At 46.2% G+C, this 12,733-nt stretch overlaps 1 protein-coding gene across 1 annotated transcript in view; it reads left to right on the top strand.

Moving 5' to 3' along the window:
* LOC120045313 (zinc finger CCHC domain-containing protein 24-like) overlaps window positions 1-12,530 on the top strand; it is a 41,320-nt gene extending 28,790 nt beyond the window's left edge. The window contains exons 4-5 of the mRNA XM_038990194.1: window positions 11,851-12,015; window positions 12,417-12,530. Coding sequence (XP_038846122.1) covers window positions 11,851-12,015; window positions 12,417-12,530 — 279 coding nt within the window. The remainder of the gene's footprint in view (window positions 1-11,850; window positions 12,016-12,416) is intronic.
* The last annotated feature ends 203 nt before the right edge of the window (window positions 12,531-12,733 follow it).

Genomic DNA, 12,733 nt, shown 5'->3' with positions numbered 1-12,733 from the left:
AAAATACTGCCTTATAACTTTACATAGACAGGACTTTAGACACCCATAGAGAGAGAGAGAGAGAGAGAGAGTGGGGAGGATTCATCCATGTTCAGCCTGAAGACTGATTCTGATGTGTGATCGTTTCAGTAACATACTAGCGGGTTGTGTTGTATTTTTGTTGCATTAGCAATGTCGAATGGTTGTACTGAAGTAAACCTTTAACAACATACCTCAGCGCTAACGGCCCAGAAACAACAGCTGTATACATGCTGCAGGACAGAATGAGGGCACGCCAGTCTAGTTGCTGTGTAGTTTAAAAAATATATATTATAGTACATTTAATCTCCTGGTGTTGTTGTACGTTGGGGACTCCAGGTACCAGTTAGACAGTCCTCTCTCGTGAATAGAGGCACGTAACATAAATTATGCAATTATTTGAGATTATAGTTCACAGATTTAAGGACACCGGTAAGCCTCGTCCTGAACTAAACAGCCGGCTCAATGGGAAACCTCCATCGAATTCTTTTTTGTTGTTGTCCAGAACTAGGCTCAATCTGTGTCCGGGAAACCAGTCCATAGAGTACCAAGAGGCAATGAAAAGGTAGAGAGAAGGAGGACATTTGTCATTGTGGACTTGTCATCTGGTTCAGGTGGGATGTCAGTTGGTTACCTAGGTAATACTGTTTATATGTTTTCCCATGAACGCAAAACATATAAAATGTATCAGATTTACTGGAGTGTATATTTGTCCCAAGGGTGCACATGGCCATATGTTATAGCTATTTCATTGGCTCTACCCACAAGTGACGGGGAGCGTATTGTGATTCTCAAAATATAAATGCCCTTAATCCCTAAGAGCCAACCTGTTGAGGCTGTTGTATGAGATGTTTAAGAATACTTTAAATATACAAATAACACATTTGATCAAGTATAATTTTCATAACTAACCAAAACAATGTCCACCTACTGTACAGTACACCCAGAGGCGGATGTAAACGTTTTGAGAAATACACATACATGCAGGTTACGTAAGATATTGTGTAAGCAGGTATACAGTGGCAAGAAAAAGTATGTGAACCCTTTGGATTTACGTGCAGCTCTAACCAACCATCTCCAATCTCGTCTCGTTGATTGGACTCCAGGTTAGCTGACTCCTGACTCCCAATTAGCTTTTGGAGAAGTCATTGGCCTAGGGCACATATGTCAGAGTCAAGGCCCGCGGGCCACATCCGGCCCGCGAGAAGGTTTTTTACGGCCCCTGGGATGATCTTGATTTATTATTAGAACCGGCCCGCAGACCGCAGCAAGCCGGCAGCCCGCAGATCTTTTACACGCACCAATACTACATTTCCCACAATGCAACGGTGACGCACCGAGCAGTAGGCTGCTTCATTTCAATATTTATTGGCACAGCAGTCGTCAGCATCACAGTAAAATTAACTTTCAGATACCCATCAAAAATGGCAAAACGGAAGGTGGACACTGAGAACCGGGGGTTTCAAACAAGGTGGGAGTCGGAGTATATGTTCACGGAGGTAGCTGGAAAACCTGTGTGTCTTCTGTGTGGAGAAAGTGTGGCGGTACTGAAAGAGTATAATCTGAGACGACATTATGAAACGAAACACGCGGACAAAAACAAGAATATGGACATGGAACAAAGGCTACAAAAGGCTAGATTTTTGCACTTTATTTTATTGTATTTCAATCCAATTATATTTTAAAAATATTTCAGTTGAGTGGATGATAGAAAATTGCTATTATTGTTTTTTTCTTTGAAGTAAATTTAGCCCACTTTTGCTAAAATAGAAAATATAGGCTACTGATGGTGCCTTGAATACCGGTTTCTTTCATTTAATGTTCATGTTATGGGGATTTTTATATAAAGGAAATTTGTCTTTTGTGTCTGTTGAAAATTAAAGATTACTGACAGAGCCATAAGAAAATATTGCTTTATTTATCTGATCATATTGGAATATATTTGTTAGGTTTTCAGTAGGTTCAATTAGGTTCACTAGACTATATGCGTCATTTAAAATTTTTTCAATGAACATTCGAACAGTCCGGCCCTCGGCTTGTAGCTAAATTTTTTATTTGGCCCTCCGTCCATTTGACTTTGACACCCCTGGCCTAGGGGTTCACGTGCTTTTTCCAACCTATACTGTGAATGTTTAAATTATATATTCAATATAGACAATGCAATAATTTGTGTGTTATTGGGGTGGAGGAGAAGAGAGAGAAGAGAGAGAGACCATTGTTTATCATGATGGTTCCCAGATGCTGAGGGAGATTCGCTAAGGGAGGCTCGCTGAGGGAGGCTCGCTGAGGGAGGCTCGCTGAGGGAGGCTCGCTGAGGGAGGCTCACTGAGGGAGGCTCGCTAAGGGAGAGGGAGCCAGCCCCTCTCTCTCACCAGGCAGGAATAAGGAAGCGGGCCATGGTTCTGTACATTAGGCACCAAACGAAGAAAACTGGTTTAAAAATGATAGTTTTAGTCAAATATTATATCTGTTTGGGCTTCTTGCGATCAATTTGCAGTCCTACAAATTATTTGCAATTATGTTCCAGACCTCCGACCATCCACTGAAGAGACAAATCTGTCCGCGGCTGTAGTTGATGATGCCCGCTCCAGAGAAAGGACTCGCTCACTGCTCTTGTCAGTATCACTTAGGTTTTGGAAGGACTTGGGAGTTTGCTGCATTCATCAAGGTTTCTGCATCTTGTGTGTGTGTTGTTTCCTGTGTGCTCATGCTTTGAAACATCAGAGCGGACATTGTGGTTTGTTAACAGAATGAGTGATGCCGCAGGTTCCCAAGTTAAAGCTGTTACACGTTCAAACCAAGCAGTTAGTCAAGCACCATGAAAATATGCTTTTGATTTATATGTACATTTGGTTTCTTTCTGATTACAATCACCACATTGATCTCTATCCTTTCTGATTACAATCACCACATTGATCTCTATTCTTTCTGATCACAATCACCACATTGATCTCCAAGCAGAGAAAAAAATATATTAGAGATGTTTCACCTTTTAATGTCCAACATTGCCTATCAAATAACATTTCCAAAATAGGCTTCTGTCTTTGCTAAAGAAAACCAGATTTATCAAGTTGATACATATTACATAATGCCAAATAAGCTATACATCACTCATATTTAGAAGACGATATGTCAAATGTTAGCAAGCTTATTTCAAGTTATCTCTGACCACGTTTCCATCCACAGTTTTTATGCTAGTAAAGTCATAGTGTGATGGAAACAGGAAGTTGGAAACAGGAAGTTTCAGTACAATTTTATAAATGGCGACAGATAATTTGATCGTGCGACATGGTGTGATCTTTTTTGTATCAGTAAAATTAATTATTGGAGAAAAGGAGGTGGAAATGTTGATATAATCATCATATCGAAGTAAACTCAGAGTCACACGATAATACTTATTTTGTAAATATTGTTGCTGCTACCGTCCCTTATGACCGAAAATAACTTCTGGACATCAGGACAGCGATTACTCACCACGGACTGGCAGAATCCTTTTTTTCCTTTAACGAGGCCGACGAGCCCGGCGTGAATGATATACTGCTGTCCCGAGAACAGGCCCAGATCCCCGTCATTTGCGTGAAGAGAAGGCGGAGATAAAGGGGCCGGAGGGCGGGCTGCTTTCTGAGAATTCGTAGACGATCGAATAAACCCCCACTTCCTTCCATTCTGCTAGCAAACGTGCTATCTTTGGACAATAGATGACCTACGTGGAAGATTAAACTACCAACGGGACATTCAAAACTGTAATCTCTTATGCTTCACGGAGTCGTGGCTGAACGACGACACTATCAACATACAGCTGGCTGGTTATACGCTGCACCGGCAGGCTGTGACACTATCAACATACAGCTGGCTGGTTATACGCTGCACCGGCAGGCTGTGACACTATCAACATACAGCTGGCTGGTTATACGCTGCACCGGCAGGCTGTGACACTATCAACATACAGCTGGCTGGTTATACGCTGCACCGGCAGGCTGTGATACTATCAACATACAGCTGGCTGGTTATACGCTGCACCGGCAGGCTGTGATACTATCAACATACAGCTGGCTGGTTATACGCTGCACCGGCAGGCTGTGACACTATCAACATACAGCTGGCTGGTTATACGCTGCACCGGCAGGCTGTGACACTATCAACATACAGCTGGCTGGTTATACGCTGCACCGGCAGGCTGTGACACTATCAACATACAGCTGGCTGGTTATACGCTGCACCGGCAGGCTGTGACACTATCAACATACAGCTGGCTGGTTATACGCTGCACCGGCAGGCTGTGACACTATCAACATACAGCTGGCTGGTTATACGCTGCACCGGCAGGCTGTGATACTATCAACATACAGCTGGCTGGTTATACGCTGCACCGGCAGGCTGTGACACTATCAACATACAGCTGGCTGGTTATACGCTGCACCGGCAGGCTGTGACACTATCAACATACAGCTGGCTGGTTATACGCTGTACCGGCAGGCTGTGACACTATCAACATACAGCTGGCTGGTTATACGCTGCACCGGCAGGCTGTGACACTATCAACATACAGCTGGCTGGTTATACGCTGCACCGGCAGGATAGAACAGCAGCGTCTGGTAAGACAAGGGGTGGCTGGTTATACGCTGTACCGGCAGGACAGACCAGCGGCGTCTGGTAAGACAAGGGGTGGCTGGTTATACGCTGCACCGGCAGGACAGACCAGCGGCGTCTGGTAAGACAAGGGGTGGCTGGTTATACGCTGCACCGGCAGGACAGACCAGCGGGGTCTGGTAAGACAAGGGCTGACTGGTTATACGCTGCACCGGCAGGACAGAACAGCGGCCTCTGGTAAGACAAGGGGTGGCTGGTTATACGCTGCACCGGCAGGACAGACCAGCGGCGTCTGGTAAGACAAGGGGTGGCTGGTTATACGCTGCACCGGCAGGACAGACCAGCGGCGTCTGGTAAGACAAGGGGTGGCTGGTTATACGCTGCACCGGCAGGACAGACCAGCGGCGTCTGGTAAGACAAGGGGCGGCGGACTATGTATTTTTGTAAACAACAGCTGGTGCACGATATCTAAGGAAGTCTCGAGCTATTGCTCGCCTGAGGTAGAGTATCTCATGATGAGCTGTAGACCACACTATCTTTCTAGAGAGTTTTCATCTGTATTTTTCGTAGCTGTTTACATACCACCACAGACTGAGGCTGGCACTGAGACCGCATTGAATGAGCTGTATTCCTCTATAAGCAAACAGGAAAACGCTCACCCAGGCGGCGCTCCTAGTAGCTGGGCACGTCAATAAAGGGAAACTTAAATACGTTTTACCAAATTTCCATCAGCATGTTAATTGTGCAACCAGAGGAAAAAAAACTCTAGACCACTTTTACTCCACACACAGAGACGCATATAAAGCTCTCCCTCGCCCTCCATTTGGCAAATCTGACCATAATTCTATCCTCCTGATTCCTGCTTACAAGCAAAAATTAAAGCAGGAAGCACCAGTGACTAAATCAATTAAAAAGTGGTCAGATGAAGCAGATGCTAAGCTACAGGACTGTTTTGCTAGCACAGCTGGAATATGTTCTGGGATTCCTACGACGGCATTGAGGAGTAAACCACATCAGTCACTGGCTTCATCAATAAGTGCATTGATGATGTCGTCCCCACAGTGACCGTACGTACATACCCCAACCAGAAGCCATAGATTACAGGCAACATCTGCACTGAGCTAAAGGCTAGAGCTGCCGCTTTCAAGGAGCAGGACTCTAACCCGGAAGCTTATAAGAAATCGCGCTATGCCCTCCGACGAACCATCAAACAGGCAAAACGTCAATACAGGCCTAAGATCGAATCGTACTGCACCGGCTCTGACATTCGTCGGATGTGGCAGGGCTTGCAAACTATTACAGACTACAAAGGGAAGCACAGCCAAGAGCTGCCCAGTGACACGAGCCTACCAGACGAGCTAAACTACTTCTGTGCTCGCTTCGAGGCAAGTAACACCGAAACATGCAAGAGAGCAGCAGCTGTTTCGGAAGACTGTGTGATCGCGCTCTCCACAGCCGATGTGAGTAAGACCTTTAAACAGGATTACCAGGACGTGTACAGCGAGCATGCGCTGACCAAGTGTCTTCACTGATATTTTCAACCTGGACTTCCTGTTTTAAGCAGACCACCATAGTGCCTGAGCCCAAGAACACAAAGGTAACCTGCCTAAATGACCACCGACCTGTAGCACTGACGTCTGTAGCCATGAAATGCTTTGAAAGGCTGGTCATGGCTCACATCAACACCATTATCCCTGAAACCCTAGACCCAATCCAATTTGCATACAGCCCATTTGGATGGAAACCATTTGGATGGAAACCTAGCTACTGTTTGAGGAGATATTCATTCACCCTACACTGGTTATAGAATACTGTAGCCATCCTATTGCATTCTCAGGCCATTTTAAGAGATTGTCTCTTGTCAGCTTTTGTGTGTCTTTCCTCAGTTGTCCCTGTCCGTGCCACGCGCTTCGTTGGACCGGGTGGAAACTGGGAAGTGTGCAGTGCTCTTTGACACCGTGTATGTGACACTGTGTGTTTTTCAGTGTGGAGGCAAAGCTGTTTCCTCCAGCGGCAGGAAGATCATGGCGCTCTCTCTGGCTGTCCCAAATGAACCCTATTCCCTCCAAATGGAACCCTATTCCCTCCAAATGGAACCCTATTCCCTCCAAATGAACCCTATTCCCTCCAAATGGAACCCTATTCCCTCCAAATGGAACCCTATTCCCTCCAAATGAACCCTATTCCATCCAAATGGAAACCTATTCCTTCCAAATGAACCCTATTCCCTCCAAATGGAACCCTATTCCCTCCAAATGAACCCTATTCCCTCCAAATGAACCCTATTCCCTCCAAATGGAAACCTATTCCCTCCAAATGGTACCCTATTCCCTCCAAATGAACCCTATTCCCTCCAAATGAACCCTATTCCCTCCAAATGAACCCTATTCCCTCCAAATAAACCCTATTCCCTCCAAATGGAACCCTATTCCCTCCAAATTAAACCTATTCCCTCCAAATGGAAACCTATTCCCTCCAAATGGTACCCTATTCCCTCCAAATTAACCCTATTCCCTCCAAATGGTACCCTATTCCCTCCAAATGAACCCTATTCCCGCCAAATGAACCCTATTCCCTCCAAATGAACCCTATTCCCGCCAAATGAACCCTATTCCCTCCAAATGTAACCCTATTCCCTCCAAATGGTAACCTATTCCCTCCAAATTAACCCTATTCCCTCCAAATGGAACCCTATTCCCTCCAAATGGTAACCTATTCCCTCCAAATTAACCCTATTCCCTCCAAATGGAACCCTATTCCCTCCAAATTAACCCTATTCCCTCCAAATGGTAACCTATTCCCTCCAAATGAACCCTATTCCCTCCAAATAAACCCTATTCCCTCCAAATGGAACCCTATTCCCTCCAAATTAAACCTATTCCCTCCAAATGGAAACCTATTCCCTCCAAATGGTACCCTATTCCCTCCAAATTAACCCTATTCCCTCCAAATGGTACCCTATTCCCTCCAAATGAACCCTATTCCCTCCAAATGAACCCTATTCCCGCCAAATGAACCCTATTCCCTCCAAATGTAACCCTATTCCCTCCAAATGGTAACCTATTCCCTCCAAATTAACCCTATTCCCTCCAAATGGAACCCTATTCCCTCCAAATGGTAACCTATTCCCTCCAAATTAACCCTATTCCCTCCAAATGGAACCCTATTCCCTCCAAATTAACCCTATTCCCTCCAAATGGTAACCTATTCCCTCCAAATGAACCCTATTCCCTCCAAATGGAACCTTATTCCCTCCAAATGAACCCTATTCCCTCCAAATGAACCCTATTCCCTCCAAATGGAACCCTATTCCCTCCAAATGGAACCCTATTCCCTCCAAATGAACCCCATTCCCTCCAAATAGCCCCCTATTCCCTCCAAATGGCCCCCTATTCCCTCCAAATGGAACCCTATTCCCTATCTGTCAAAAGTAGTGGACAATATAGGGGATAAGGTTCCATTTGGGATGCAGACTGTAACTGGGCTGATGAGAGAGTGGTGAGATAGGATACAAGCCATCATCACTAACTACAGACTGCACCTGGCATCAGAACAACAAGGGGACGCTTCTTGGACTTTGGATATGGAATGCAATGTGTTGGATGGATAAATGTATTGAAATAGTTGGGTACAATGTATTTAATCACATTTTGAAATATATTCACTGTTACTGTGATACATGGCTGCAGAAAAGCCAACACTCATATTCATCCCTAGAAAGGTTTGTCTCTGCTCCGAGGGAGTCCTAATGACAACAGATCAGATGATACAGAATCAATGTCATTTGGCTGGATGCCCCAGCTCTTTTAACCTCCGAAAGGGTGTTTTTAATTCAAACCAGTCGATGTTGAAATCATTTCTTTATGTTGGGTTTAGAATTTTTCTCCACTTCTACAAGTGGAGTGAAGCTCATCTGGGGTTGATTTCCTCCCCCCCAAGTCCTGATTGGTCGACAGAGGCCAGCTGGGAGGGAAGGATGACAGAGAGGCTGAGGTATGTGTCCTGTAGAGGAGGAGGGCTGTGATTGGTCCATCACTGGGCTGGGCCTCCGCTATGCTCCTCAGGGAGCATAGCTGGACCATAGAACACTCCATAGAACTAGAGAACTCCATGTTTTATAGGAATTCACTTTATGTTCTATTGGAACTCACTTCATGTTCTATAGGAACACACTTCGTGTTCTGTAGGAACTCACTTCGTGTTCTATAGGAACTCACTTCGTGTTCTATAGGAACTCACTTCGTGTTCTATAGGAACTCACTTCGTGTTCTATAGGAACTCACTTCGTGTTCTATAGGAACTCACTTCGTGTTCTATAGGATCTCACTTCATGTTTTATTGGAACTCACTTCGTGTTCTATAGGAACTCACTTCGTGTTCTATAGGAACTCACTTCGTGTTCTATAGGAACTCACTTCGTGTTCTATAGGAATTCACTTCGTGTTCTATAGGAACTCACTTCGTGTTCTATAGGAACTCACTTCGTGTTCTATAGGAACTCACTTCGTGTTCTATAGGAACTCACTTCGTGTTCTATAGGAACTCACTTCGTGTTCTATAGGAACTCACTTTGTGTTCTATAGGAACTCACTTTGTGTTCTATTGGAACTCACTTTGTGTTCTATTGGAACTCACTTTGTGTTCTATAGGAACTCACTTTGTGTTCTATAGGAACTCACTTTGTGTTCTATTGGAACTCACTTTGTGTTCTATTGGAACTCACTTTGTGTTCTATAGGAACTCACTTTGTGTTCTATTGGAACTCACTTCGTGTTCTATAGGAACTCACTTTGTGTTCTATTGGAACTCACTTTGTGTTCTAATGGAACTCACTTTGTGTTCTATTGGAACTCACTTTGTGTTCTATTGGAACTCACTTTGTGTTCTATTGGAACTCACTTTGTGTTCAATAGGAACTCACTTTGTGTTCTATTGGAACTCACTTTGTGTTCTATTGGAACTCACTTTGTGTTCTATTGGAACTCACTTTGTGTTCTATGGGAACTCACTTTGTGTTCTATGGGAACTCACTTTGTGTTCTATTGGAAAACGTTTACTATAGAAACCCCCCTTGGGTGGGCCTTGGGTGGGTCTGGGTGGGTATGGGCTAGAGAGGGCCTGTGTCTGGGTGGGTATGGGGTAGAGAGGGCCTGTGTCTGGGTGGGTAGGGGGTAGAGAGGGCCTGTGTCTGGGTGGGTATGGGGTAGAGAGGGCCTGTATCTGGGTGGGTAGGGGGTAGAGAGGGCCAGTGTCTGGGTGGGTATGGGGTAGAGAGGGCCTGTGTCTGGGTGGGTAGGGGGTAGAGAGGGCCTATGTCTGGGTGGGTATGGGGTAGAGAGGGCCTGTGTCTGGGTGGGTAGGGGGTAGAGAGGGCCAGTGTCTGGGTGGGTAGGGGCTAGAGAGGGCCTGTGTCTGGGTGGGTATGGGGTAGAGAGGGCCTGTGTCTGGGTGGGTAGGGGGTAGAGGGGGCCTGTGTCTGGGTGGGTAGGGGGTAGAGAGGGCCTGTGTCTGGGTGGGTAGGGGGTAGAGAGGGCCTGTGTCTGGGTGGGTAGGGGGTAGAGAGGGCCTGTGTCTGGGTGGGTAGGGGGTAGAGAGGGCCTGTGTCTGGGTGGGTAGGGGTAGAGAGGGCCTGTGTCTGGGTGGGTATGGGCTAGAGAGGGCCTGTGTCTGGGTGGGTATGGGGTAGAGAGGGCCTGTGTCTGGGTGGGTAGGGGGTAGAGAGGGCCTGTGTCTGGGTGGGTAGGGGGTAGAGAGGGCCTGTGTCTGGGTGGGTAGGGGGTAGAGAGGGCCTGTGTCTGGGTGGGTAGGGGGTAGAGAGGGCCTGTGTCTGGGTGGGTATGGGGTAGAGAGGGCCTGTGTCTGGGTGGGTAGGGGGTAGAGAGGGCCTGTGTCTGGGTGGGTAGGGGGTAGAGAGGGCCTGTGTCTGGGTGGGTAGGGGGTAGAGAGGGCCTGTGTCTGGGTGGGTAGGGGGTAGAGAGGGCCTGTGTCTGGGTGGGTATGGGGTAGAGAGGGCCTGTGTCTGGGTGGGTAGGGGGTAGAGAGGGCCTGTGTCTGGGTGGGTAGGGGTAGAGAGGGCCTGTGTCTGGGTGGGTAGGGGGTAGAGAGGGCCTGTGTCTGGGTGGGTAAGTGGTAGAGACGGCCTGTGTCTAGGTGGGTAGGGGGTAGAGAGGGCCTGTGTCTGGGTGGGTAGGGGGTAGAGAGGGCCTGTGTCTGGGTGGGTATTACAGTAAGTGATGAAATTATCAGTTCTGAATTTTAGAAGCTGGTGATTGCAGCAGCATGGCAGCAGGCCTGGGCTACTTCCCATTTAATTGCACCCTATTCCCTATATATATTTTTAATATATAGTCAGTGGTCGTAACTTCACCTAGGTCGCTGGTTGGAATCCCTGACCCGACTTGGTGAAAAATATGTCGATGTGCTCTTGAGCAAGGCACTTCACCTTCCTGCAAGTCACTCTGGATAAGAGTGGCTGCTAAAATGTAAAACCACTGTCAGTGGTCGTAACGTCAGTCACTCTGGATAAGAGTGGCTGCTAAAATGTAAAACCACTGTCAGTGGTCGTAACGTCAGTCACTCTGGATAAGAGTGGCTGCTAAAATGTAAAACCACTGTCAGTGGTCGTAACATCAGTTACTCTGGATAAGAGTGGCTGCTAAAATGTAACGTCAGTTGTCGTAACGTCAGTGGTCGTAACGTCAGTGGTCGTAACGCCAGTTGTCGTAACGTCAGTTGTCGTAACGTCAGTTGTCGTAACGTCAGTTGTCGTAACGCCAGTTGTCGTAACGCCAGTGGTCGTAACGTCAGTTGTCGTAACGTCAGTGGTCGTAACGTCAGTGGTCGTAACGTCAGTGGTCGTAACGCCAGTCGTCGTAACGTCAGTCGTCGTAACGTCAGTCGTCGTAACGTCAGTTGTCGTAATGCCACTGTCATTCAGTGACACTGAAGAAAGTCGTATGTGAAACATTTGTTAGTTGATTCACAGCAAACGACACGGCGAATGACACTTATAGACGTGAAGGTCGGTCGCCTGTTTTTTTATTTATTTTTTATTTTTACAGTGAGCAGTTTTTACACTGTTTTTCTGGGTACTAGTTGTATCTGCCAAAAGCAGCACCTGGATGTAGAGGTCTTGCTGTGCAGAGACTTCTCTCTGTAAACTACAATGAAATACAATATGACCATTTGATGTCGGTTTCATCTGTAAATTCGATGCAATGCTTCTATTTGCTTTGTCTCCAGGCTCGGCCGAAAGGGGAAGGCCAGACCCCATATCAGGGCAAGAAGAGATGTTTCGGCGAATACAAGTGCCCTAAATGCAAGAGGAAGTGGATGAGCGGGAACTCTTGGGCCAACATGGGACAAGAATGTATCAAGTGCCACATCAACGTTTACCCTCACAAGCAGGTAAATACTTCCATTTTGTTTATTATCCATGATATTAGCCTGGTCCCAGATCTGTTTGTGTTGTCTTGCATATAGGCCTACATATGAGACCAGGCTACCATGACACACCTCCATCCAATTGTTCTATTGGCTCAAGGACATTATTTCAACTGATTGTGTAACTTTGAAGTGTTTATTACTGATTTATAAACATAAACTAATAATGAACCGTTTGTAAACCACTTATAAACTCTATATCGGTGGCCACTCCCTTGTAAAAGAGGTCCTCTGATGTCAATGGGACCCTGGATAAATCAAAAAGGTTGAACACATTGTGTTTTTAAATAGCTTCATATAAAGTGTGTTACCTGTGTTTCTCTGTATTTTAAATAGCTCCGTGTTACCTGTGTTTCTCTGTGTAGAGACCTCTGGAGAAACCCGACGGGTTAGATGTTTCAGACCAGAGCAAGGAGCACCCACAGCACCTGTGTGAAAAATGCAAGGTTCTCGGCTACTACTGTCGTCGCGTGCAATAATAACCTGTCGTTATCTAGCCACAAGTTCACGGAGTTGCCCCCTAGACACTGATCTTGGTTCAGTTTAGCATTTTCTACACTAATGTTTGAGGTTAGGTCTGGGGGACGGGAAGCTGATCCTAGATATCTACCTACAGTAGGGTTAAACTTCACCCCGAAGTCAAGTTCACTTCCCTGGTTCACTAAAATAGGCCTGATCAACC

Source organism: Salvelinus namaycush, chromosome 4, assembly GCF_016432855.1.
Source record: "Salvelinus namaycush isolate Seneca chromosome 4, SaNama_1.0, whole genome shotgun sequence".
NCBI lineage: Eukaryota > Metazoa > Chordata > Actinopteri > Salmoniformes > Salmonidae > Salvelinus > Salvelinus namaycush.
This window is presented reverse-complemented; position numbering and strand designations above follow the sequence as displayed.